Source organism: Clinocottus analis, unplaced genomic scaffold (assembly GCF_023055335.1).
Source record: "Clinocottus analis isolate CAN_PGR_092001 unplaced genomic scaffold, fCliAna1.0.p SCAF_22, whole genome shotgun sequence".
NCBI lineage: Eukaryota > Metazoa > Chordata > Actinopteri > Perciformes > Cottidae > Clinocottus > Clinocottus analis.
Window position 1 is genome coordinate 10,477,245 of NW_027175954.1, and position 11,835 is coordinate 10,489,079.

An 11,835-nucleotide genomic window follows, 5' to 3' on the forward strand; every position below is an offset into this window, starting at 1 on the left:
CCACGTAAAAAAATCAATATCAGTTTAAGTTTATGCTATATAAAGAATATCTTTACTTTTTGCCATCAGGCACTTTACAACTGGGATCTGAAGTTGTTCTATTTATCTTTTATTTCTAAGAGTGAAGATAGAACTTCAGACCTCGATCATATAGTTTATTTCTCTTGTTGTGTGACTCTGGTGAATCTGAATGAACTCTTTAGAACACCAAAGCCACACAATAACACAATCAAAATAACCGATCGAGGGACTGGTAGACCAGCAATGGTAAAATCACTGTTTTTAGCAAAGGAGCCTTGTGGCTCTGAAGAGAGCAGATAACGGCTTCAGTTGTCTCTCAGACATATTTTCCGGATGCTTTTGTGTTGCAAATAGTATTAACAAAGTATTGTTGTAAGTATTACAAAGCCTTCGAAACAGAACTGGAAAAGGATTTGGTACATTGGTTTTCTTTTAATTATCATCACCATGACAGTATTTACAGCTGGCTGGACAACTCGGTGCATTTGACACAGAAAGTAACTCATTCGTGTTGTGATACACTGCATGGTGTTGCATGTTTACAATGTTAGAGTTATACAAACATGCTTGTTTAAATCATACACGGCCTGCTTATTGCTTTCATTCCTTTGCACTCCCGTGCATGCACCTGACAATGAGTGACACGTTGCATCTAACACTAGTCATTAACAAATGCAAACCATATGTTAGAACTACAACTACAAAATAAATATACAGTGTGAATAGTTTATTGAGTCTTTGTGAGACAAGACAACACGGAAAACAAGATGGAGCTGTTGAAAAGTGAGTTTCTGTGTGTGTTCATCAAGGTGTGCTGTAGTACATCTGCAGAGCAGGGGTGAAGATTAGGACAGTTCCCAGTATTGCCACGGTGAGGAAAGCCCAAAGGAAAATCCGGTCTAACACCTGAGCCACGAACTTCCAGTCTTGAACAACCTGAATGAGACAGAGCTATATATAAATATATAGATGGAAAGAAACAACAGAGACAGAGACACAATAGAAAAGTCCACAGGTGTGAATCTGTGTCAACCTCAAGCCCAGTGAGATAGCATTCTTCATTGTAGACACAATGACTACTTTGTGTGATTTTGATAGCCATTATTGAGCAAATAATAAACTGTAACAGTATAAACCAGAATTACTCCTTCACCTCTCCTAATTTCATTCTCGCAAACATTTGTATAAATTAGTATATGAAATGGTAATGTTATGTCCAAAACTGTGACCTTGACGTTTGATTAATTTCCACTCAGTTCATCCTTGAGCCCAAGTAAACTTTTGCGACATATTTAAGAAAATTCCCTCCAGGTATTGAGATGTTGTGTTCACAAAAATGGGGCCGACAGAATGACAACCTGAAAACACAACGCCTCAGGCATGGCTGTCGCTGGCACAGAAGCATACAAATTAGAAGAGAATGCAACATGCAAGCAAAGACTTTCATCCCATGTCTGCCCACACACCTCTCGTATGAAATGCTCTTTTTTGATGTGACGGCTGATGTAGCGAACTGAACTCGTGGCTTTCTCCAGCATGTTCAGCCAGGCTTGATTCTCGTCCTCTTTTACTCTGTGCTGACCGCCACTCTGGCCAGGAGTGCCCCTCCTCCCCACACTTTTCTTCTTCAGGTCCGAGCTGTGCATCTCCATATCTGCAAAGTGGAATCTGGGGAAAAGGACACTAACTGTTGTATTTTTATTTTGTATTTATCTCTTTAATGTGAATCGGGGATATTAAAAGAAGAGTTCAACATTTCGGGAAATGTATTCATCTGCTTTCTTCCCAAAAGTTAGATTAATACCACTCTCATGTATGCCACCAGGAGACCGTAGAGTAAAGACTAGAAACAAGCATATCAGTTAGCCTGGTAAGGTAACAAAGCAAACCAAAGCTGCCTACCTCAATCGTTTGCTAAGTACACGTTATATCTCGTTTGTTTTACCCAAACAAAAAACTAAAATGTTTCAATGACAAATTGCTTTTTAACAAAGGCTATATTTCTTGGTCAGGGCCAGTAACTTATTTGGCTCATAGTTATGCTAAGCTGTGCTAATATTCTCCTCTAACTCTTGGACGGAAAGCAAATAACCATTTTTTTCTCAAAATGTTCAACCATTCCTGAAACAATAGTTGGTCCTTTATTACCGGTCAGTGTGCCCCCTCATACACAGCAGTCTGGGTAGTCTCTGGAGAAAGAGGCTCTTTACCCAGGGGGCCATAGGGTGGTAAGTGGCAGAGGAACGATGGTGGACATTAATGACAAAGACGGTGACGATGATGGAGAAAGTGACGAAGATCATGATGAAGAGCAGGTATTCTCCAATCAGTGGGATCACCTGGTGACAGAAAAATGTAAAGGTTACTGTCATGACTGCTTTAAATAAGTGGTATTTCCCCAGGAAATGAGGTGGTAATGACTTTATAGGGATACATTAGTCTTGTTGTTTATAATACACATTGACTGCTCTTTAATGGGATAGTTTGTTCACATGAAAATCAGTTTGCTGTTCAGGAGAATTACCATTTAGCTCGCCTGTGGCTCTGGAGGGGTTATATTTTTTACATGTCCCTTTCAAAAACATAAATTTATGTTATAGAAATTTGATGTTAGACATACTGGTTAGTTTCTGGCAGCTTAGTAAAATAAATTATACATATTCACCATAAGATAACAGCTATTCTAGCGGCTCAGTAACAGTGTTGCAAGCAAAGGGACAACAGTACATTATAGTCTTAATATGCTGGTGTTTAAAGGTTCTTAGTTTAGCATGTTAGCAATCTCACATGTGCCAATTAGTACTAAACATAAAATATAGCGGATGCTGATGGGAATGTCATTAGTTGGGCAGGTAATTGCTAGTATTGGAAAATATTTACCTCAAGATGGTGGTATATGAGAAGTTACCCAAATTTAATTAAAAATTACTCTGTCGAGATCTTGCACTTCTGTCTAAAATATCACAGCATTTGCTGTCAAGATATTTCACTCCCAAAAAAAAAAATGTCAACACTGAAGGTCAAGACAAGACATCACCGAAGTTAATGGGATTCATTGTTTCAAAACCATCAATGTCTGGACAACATTTTAATAGTACATCTATTCTTTTACTGAATGAGTGAAACATCTGACTATCGGGTGGCAATAGATGAAATGTCGAGATTGTTGAAGTAATTAAAATATGTCCTCGACAAAACTACCCACAATGCTTTTTACGTTGAATTGTGGGATGATTTTGGAAGCAGTCATTGTATTTCAGAGCTCTCTAAGCTTCTGTGATGGAGATAAATAGATACATCTGACGTCACTAGCTTCTTACAGTAATTGAGTTGACATGCAGTTTAAACTGCAGTAATTGAGAGGGCTGTGGTTGTGATCTGGACATAATGCAATTAAGATTACAAAAAGTAATGAAGCCGAGTAGAAACTTTAAAATGAAAATAGGCTGATATTTAAACCCCCAGAGGGATCCTACCTTAGAAGATGAAGGGATGATTTCTTCTATGACAAGGAGGAACACAGTGAGCGACACCAGCACAGACGTGGAAAGTGAAAGTTTCTCTCCTTCGTCGGATGGCAAATAAAACACCAGCACAGTTAGAAAGGAAAGGCCGAGGCATGGAATAATGAGGAAGAGGGTGTAGAACAAAGGCAATCTCTTGAGGATGAAGGAGTAGGTCACAAATGGGTACCAGTACACCTCATCCCTCCTGCTTCCCCTTTGTCCTGTTGCATTCAGGATCTCCCACTCCCCGTTATCGAAGAAATCTTTACGGTCCACGTAGTGATCCACTAGGACCAGGTCCACCATGTTTCCATCGTAAGTCCAGGAGCCAAATTTCATAGAACAGTTCTGGCGGTCAAAGGGGAAGAAGGTGACGTCCATGGTGCAAGAGGACTTATAGCTGGCTGGTGGAGTCCAAGTTATGGTACCATCCCATCGAACAATGGCTTTGGTCATCAGGGAACCCTCAAAGCGACCATCCGCACTGGGTGAAGATGAGAAAGGATAAGGTGGTTTGAAGATTAGCACACATCGTATTATCTGATCAAAATATGATCTAAGATCAAATAGAGACTTGACATGAGACAGTGACGACACACATATTACCCTGCAATCATCATTGCATAAATGTACATGACAAAAATAGCAAATAAATAATGAATTCCATTGAATAGCTTTTGATAGTTTAGACTATTTTACAAAAAACAATAATATCTAAACTATGGTGGAGATGAGTTTGCCATTTTAATAAAATGTATGAGAAATTGCACCCATTTTAAAGTATATACTACATTTTTGATCACAGGTTTTTTTCCTCGGTGGCAATCTGAATCACCTTAATAGCACGTTCTTCACTCATCACATTGCTGGAGGGCCCGCTCTCTCTATGGGCCCCCTCACCCCACAGGCCCCAGTGCAACCTCACTGCCTGCACTCTCTATATTTACACCCCTGGTAAGATGTTGAAGAAACATCAAAAAGGAAAGGAAAATTGATGTAAATGCCTCAGAGTTATCAGACAGTTCCTCCGAATGTGCCACTGATGTGTGTGGAGTGCTGCTTAACTCACTTTTCATACAGCACGATATCAGGCAGCCAAATAGTCTCTGAAGGCACTCTGATGGAAGTAATACCCCCATAGTCATCTGGGTTCCACTTCAGCTTCAGGTCAACCCACTCCTTTAAATAAATAAATGACACTGTATGATAAGTAACATGATTTGACACTCAACTTAAAAAAGCTTAAGAAATCGTGAAGTGCATCTTTTTTATTTCAGCACCATGGCCACACCAGACTGTTAGCTGCCCAAAGCTGATGGAAACTATGTTGTTCATTGCATCGCTGCCCCAAGTCTGCTTGTTGCCTTGTCAATGTGTGTCTTTGCTTTAATATTTTATTGTTGATAATGATACCCTTCAATGCTTTGTTTAGATTTTTAAACCAAGGCCCAACAAGACTAATGATCTATGTATGTATCATTTATCAAGCATCTTATGCTCATGTGTAAGACAGCTACAAGGAATTCCACTACATCTGCCATGTTTTGCATTTGTTTAAAATCCTACAAAATAAAATACGTAATTTAATTTAGATTTTTCTGACTCAATGTAACAAAGGATTTTTTTTTTCAAACATCGCAAGTAGATATTAACATGTTACATTTACAAGAATATGTCTTTTATATCTAACTGGGGCACTTTTGAATATAATAATATAATTTCCCTTCCAGTAGTTTGATAAGTATGTAGTACTTTTGGAAATATGTTTATACATATATATTTTTAACTCTTTAAGTGTCTTTCAGTAAAATTATACACCATAGCATATTTCAGCTAATGAATCTCACGACATGTTTATCAAACTGTTAAAATAAACTGATCATATCCACTCAACACTCCAGTCCTAGAGAACCTAAAGTGCTGCACACTCACAGATGTTAAAATAGCGCCTAACAATTTAAATATCCAGTTTTGGAGATGGTAGCATTTAATTTTACCTGCCAAAGCCAGACATTTGTAGTCATCAGTTGGTTCTTTTCATCCTGCAGGAAAGAAGACAAGGAGGAAGTTTTGTTCACTATTGATCCATCTTTGTGGTGCTTACTATGAAAGACAAGAGAGGCTAATGAGGAGGTGAGGAGCAAACCAGAATCTGGAAACAAAAGGTTGAGTGGGATGAAAGAAATAACTTAAACCTAGTGAAACAGAATATTTTTTTTCTGTGTGGGTTAATTGCTTCTCTTGCTTTCTGCTAAGAAAGCCCACTGAAACAGCTTGGGGGTTAAGTGCCTTGCTTCAGAGTACATCTACAGAATTTAATGAGCGAAAAAAAGCAAAGATACTCTGTGGCCAATATCACTGGCAATACTTGCATAGGCACAGCTGCCTCATTTGTTCAATAAGTATCGACACATGCTCAGCAAACCTGATTGCATAACCGTCCACTATGAATAAACATTTATCAGAGCTGCGCTTTTTTACCTTCATTTTTTCAAGCGACAGTAATTTAGCTAGAATACCGCAAGATGGCACTCTTCTAAATGTTAATTTTGTAAGGCAGAATGTGCTTCTCTGTGGATTTGTGGGAGCAGCTTTGTGTGTGTGTGTGTGTGTGTGTGTGCCCTTGTCTAAATAATACATGTGATCTGGTTCCTCTCAGCTTGATGGCCTTATTACTTCCTCTGCTACTATGAAAGACCACTTGTGACCTCACGTTTTGCTTTGCTCTTCTCCTTATTCTCTCTTCTGCCCATTTGAAACCATCAGCTGCGTATCCTCCTTCTTGCTTATGCTCACACTTTTGTCCTCAGTGTAATCTCTGTACTAGACTTCATCTGTTGACCATCCCCTTCACCTCTTTTAACTGCTATCTGCCTTTTGGATTTGCCTTCCCTTGCCCTGACTTTCTTCATCATTTCTTCTGAACATTACATCGTAACAATACCATACAAAAAATGACCATCATATCCAGAGAATACTGTAACAGGATTTTATTAACCATGTTACATAAGGTAATGTAATTGTCATAACAGGTACACATGAGACTGTTTGCTGTGTTGCTCTCCTGGAAGCATTAGAGCCTCTTTGTCTGGTTCCACTTTGCTAAAGGGCGCTCAGGAAGTGATCAATGCAGACTCTGTGTAAGATACCCTCATCTATCTAATATTAATATAACATATACTGTATGGCATTAACGGAGCCAGAGCCATTCAGGACAATGAGGTCATGTCCTCAGCCTTCTGCTTTATTTGTCTATCTGATTGGATTTTCAAAGGTCAGCCCGGCTATATTGATTCTCCTTCTTTCGTTCTGCCTCTGTCAATTGTACTAAAACGCAAAGTAATTGCAAATGCTGCATACAAATGAGATGGAGAAAAAAATCTGTTATGTACTCCACACAAATAACAAGAACATATTTATTTTGCTGAGAATTTACAAGAAAAAAAGTCTAATGTCATTCACTTCCACTTGTTATATTCATATAAACCTACTTCCTTCATGTAGTATTCATGTAGATAAACAGGACATGAAGATGCAGCATATTCCTCATGAGAGAGCGTGTGTTTGTGTATCCTGGTGTTGTTTCCTCACCACATCAACCAATTGTGAGATCTTGAGTCCAAAGCATACAGTGATGGTGTCGTTCGAGTGCAGGACAGGGCGCACCCACTTCTGGTAACCCCTGAAAAGGCTCCTTAACAAGGAATCCTCCATCTCGGCCAGCGACACAAAGTCTTCCGGCGCTGAAAGGAGCCAGAGAAGAAAAACAAGATGAAGACAAAATGGAAAAGAAGCAAGTTTGGGAGAGAACATGGAAGAGTGTTCACAAGAACATAGCTATGGATATGATTATAAGTAGTGCTGGAATGTGTAGATCATACTGGAGCTAATCAAAATATGTGTATGTTTATTAAGTCAACACCGTATTGCAAAATCAATGTAATTGCCGAATGCGACACGGGGATGAAACCCTAGTCTGCATCAAAGTGGTGGACTGACTGATCAACCAACAGATCAACATTGCCATACAAGAGCTAAGCCAATAAAGATGGACAAACCAAGACATTTGAGTATGCTGCCTTACACTTGTTTTGCACTCATGTAATATTCATGTGCACAGACCGATTTGTGCATAAATATAAAATATTTCTTCCATTTTTAAGAACATGTGAAGAAAGACATAGTTTTGCATGAACAAAGTGAGCCACCTCCCAAGAGTCACAAAAGTAAGTGGAGGGAAAAATTAAGTCAGGGCCGTAGAGTCAGGAGCACACACACTGTCAACCCTGGACTGACAGCTGGCCATGGCCGACTGAATGCATCTGAGCTCCCAAGGCTGACAAAATGATCATGCTGACATGATCACCACAGACAGAACAATTGCCAGGGGAGACAAGCTGAGCTCAGAGCGCTTTGTGCAGCCAGGCACGGGACATAATAGTCAGTTAAGGAGTGATGCTCACTCTGAGCAGGAGGCGGTGCATTGCAGGAACACTGCTTTCACATCATCAGCCACCCGGTCAAGAGCAGACAGTTTGGAAATATCAGGTCCCTTAGGTACACAAGTACAGAAAACACACTTTAATTCAATTTAAAGTACATTATGAGACACTCCTCAGTAGCTTAACGTTTACATATTCGATTCTACTGACAGACAACATGCTCATCGGGAGCTGTATGTACTGTCAAATTGTGCTTGAGTAAGAAACCGCACTGCTTCCCTGTTACTCATTATAACTAATGAAAGATGAGCATTTGCTGGGCGCTCCGAGCATGATTTGGTATTTATATGTGAGCTGCACAACAGAGGCTCCCTCAGCAATTCTAACAACACTGAGACTTCTGAGCACTCAACCGCTATAAGAGGACAGTATCTGGAACTGCCAATGGTAGGGTTGCACCAGAGACGATGGCTGATAGACAGAAAAGAGAAGTGGGAATCAATTGCCTCTCAAACAAGGGGAATGGAGCAGAGGAGTGGAGGGAGCTGATAAGGAAAGGAGTGAGACAGAGTGACCAGGAGCAATTCCCTCCAGTTACCAAGAAACAGAACAAGGGCGCAGGGTAGAGGTCGGTATCAGAGGAGAAGTTAACTGGGGCATGGGGAATGAGAACAGACAGCAAAACAGATAGCAAGTTGAGAGAAAATTCCCATTTCAGCGTATTTCTAAACACAAGGTTGTGGACTGGTGAAGCGGATCCCTCTGACATGCTTTATAGATTACTTGATGCATTATTTTCTGCTACTGTCGTGAAACATTTACTTTTAGGGTTGATTATAACTTTGAAATGAGTTTTTCTAATGCAGTTTGTCTCTTTTTTGTTGCATCTTGTTGTCTAATTCTCTGTGGATTGTGGATAAATTAGGGCAATCAATAATTTCCCTTCAAAGAACCAGTAGCTCAATGCATTTGAATACACAGACATTGCTTTTCAATCAATGCATCAATGTATCAATGTATTGTTACGATCAATACGATCAATGTATTGTTGGGGTTGTTTTTTTATTCAATTCAATTAATTTGTATAGGACAAAATCAAAAATTTGGCTCAGAGGGTATTACAATATGTATAGATATGACATCCTCTGTCTCGGTACATCTAATCGGAACAGGAGAAACTGAAATAGTGTAATATTTAGTATAGTAGGAAAAACGTGTATCCTAAAAGTTAACTGCATTCTCAATTATGTTTTGAGGGAAACATATAATATTACATTTGCAGTTTAAAATGTGGTTTACTTTATGAATTTAAACAACTTGGTTATGTTTGGGTAACACAACTACTTTGGCAGGTTTTGTAAAAGTTCATGGTTTGGCTGATGTTTTGTGATCTAACTTGAGTTAACGTAAGTACCTTAAAAATCTGCGTTGATTCCACCCAGGAAACCACACAAAATCGTACAATTATATTCCCTGATTTCAAACTCCTGTTTCCCGTTGGGTGTGTTGGAATCTGAAGTTACATCCCATTGCATCAGATCCCCTGCGAAATTTCCCTTTGCGGATTAACAAAGTACATATCTATCTATCTCCGCATAGTTTTAAGGGTTTGAAACGGCCTGTCAGAACTCTGTCTTTCAGCTCTACAGGAAGCGATAAAGCACAAGGGCTTTTTTTTTGTGTGTGTGTGTGTGTGTGTGTGTGTGTGTGTGTGTTTGTGTGGGTTGATTGAGCAGAGGTGAAGGACATACTATTGATTCTAAAATGTGGGGGAGATGCATGTTTACATATACAAAGGACATAACAAGACAGTGTACATATGTACAGTGTGTGTGTGTGTGTGTGTGTGTGTGTGTGTAAAACAAACTACAGCTTGCTGATTATTGATACAGACACAGGCTGACCCAGCATTCAAACAAACAAACACCCTGCATCTCCTCAATTGAAAGCACCTCATGGGTGACACAGTGGTACGATCACCTTATCCCATCCACCATCTGTTTATTGTGTAGCCACAGCAGGATATATCATTGAGGGGGGTAAAAGGATGGGACGTAAAACAGAGAGGAGCTATTTTTTTCTTCACACTAGAAAGAGTTTAACTTTGTGTTTGTTTTTTTTCATTTTCTCCATGCAAATGTCATTGATTTAAAATTATATTCTGGGAAGGAGGACATTTTGAAAGCATTAATCAAGAGAAAATCATAAAGACTTATTTTACCCAGACTTTTACCACAATGCGAAATCCGATAGCTTTCCGTTTTGCACTCAAGCACTAAAATTGGCCACTCATCCATGCTCTATGAGGTACCGATCACCTGATCTGTTGAGGTCCTATACCCTAACCAAAGGACTATCCTGACCCTAACTAGTCAAGGTCAAGGTAGAAACTCAACCAATCAACCGAGCGGTTACACAAGGGGGTCTTGTCAAGAATTGAGTGGATTTATAATTATGACTCTGATGGAGCGAAGACTTTTCACGATAGTTAACCCCATCAGTCATTATGGCCTTGAGGCATGTACTCTATAGTGTGTAAGAGCATACAAGACATGTCACTTCACACATAGGCGATGAACGTCAAGGACACTCACCATCACATGAGCAGTATCACATGACCAGAGGTGACTGCATGTGCACACAGCCTACACGTGCGGTTTCCATTGGAACTACTGTTAGTTTAAAATGTGATTTCTCTGTAACTTTACCGAGGTTTGAGGCCGCCTGGGATAGACAATTGTTCTCTGATGGTAATGGATTAATTGCTTTCATCAATTTGCCATTTATTCTCTCTCTTGCTCGCTGTCACACACACACACACACACACACACACACACACACACACACACACACACACACACACACACACACACACACAGACACACACACAGACACACACACACAAACAGTGAGAAAAAGGAGAGAGAAGACTGACTTTCTGTAGCTTAATCTGTGACACAATATCAGATTATGTACCTTTTATAACACCACACTTGAATCGCAGCTTCATTGTGTTATGTAATTGTTTTACATGCATTGCAATGTGTTTTCTTGTCCCATATTGTTCTCTTGCAGTGTGTTATACAGCCACGCTAAGTCATCATACATCCCAAGGGGGCGCTGCGCTCCCATGCTTTAATAAATCTTGACCGTGCTCCTCTCACCTGGCCCCGTCGTGTTGTCCCGCTACATCCCCGTAAAAGTGCAATCCCATGAGATTTGTACAATATGACTGCCTGTTTATAAAACAGTTTTCGATCTACGAATGACTTAACAGAACGGAGCACATTGGCCAATCACTCTGCTAGATTAATGAGATAAGGCGGTTTGATGATGTGTTTTGATCACGCAATACGATGGCCGACGCTCAACAAAAACACCAAAACATGTGGATATCCCTAATCAATGTATCCTTAGTTAAGAGACGAATAAGACACACTCTTCAATAGCTCATATTCAACAGTTAAAAGACGCATCGGTGTTCCCCGATTCTTACCTTCCATAGTAGCCTTCCCGAGAGCAAGGGACAACAACATCGCAACTGCAAACTTCATGCTCCCTCGTATCATCTACAACACCGATTGCATGTATCCAGTGCGATCAAAGCATTGTCCTGCTCGCACACAGTCCTGCCGCGTGCACCTCATCAGCCGGGTGGTACTTCCGGAGTATCACCGCGGTGTGCTGTCCAGTTTAAATAATACCGGACCGTCGGTTGTTGGAGGCGTTGTGCAACACTGTCCGCCGTCACAATGTCGAGCAGCAACAGCTCGTGTGGTTTATTTTCTGTCACCCCTTGTGCTGTCTGTCGCCTGCTTCGGTTCCGCGCAGCCTCTTCTCGTGTGTGTGCGTGTGTGTGTGTGTGT

General features: G+C 40.2%; 1 protein-coding gene across 3 annotated transcripts; it reads right to left on the bottom strand.

The window, feature by feature from the left end:
• Window positions 1–451: 451 nt before the first annotated feature.
• chrnb3a (cholinergic receptor nicotinic beta 3 subunit a) lies at window positions 452–11,630 on the bottom strand. Of its 3 annotated transcripts, none has more exons than XM_068588642.1 (8): window positions 11,466–11,630; window positions 7,119–7,270; window positions 5,525–5,569; window positions 4,597–4,706; window positions 3,498–4,011; window positions 2,170–2,360; window positions 1,488–1,689; window positions 452–957 (listed from the first exon to the last, which is right to left on the bottom strand). In XM_068588642.1, the coding sequence occupies exons 1-8, from the start codon at window positions 11,536–11,538 to the stop codon at window positions 826–828; spliced, it is 1,419 nt and encodes a 472-aa protein (XP_068444743.1). In that variant the 5' UTR covers window positions 11,539–11,630; the 3' UTR covers window positions 452–825. The 3 variants fall into 3 exon arrangements, with proteins under 3 accessions (XP_068444743.1, XP_068444742.1, XP_068444744.1); XM_068588641.1 differs by having other exon boundaries at window positions 452–972; XM_068588643.1 differs by lacking the exons at window positions 7,119–7,270; window positions 11,466–11,630 and adding an exon at window positions 7,019–7,090 and having other exon boundaries at window positions 452–972.
• Window positions 11,631–11,835: the final 205 nt, after the last annotated feature.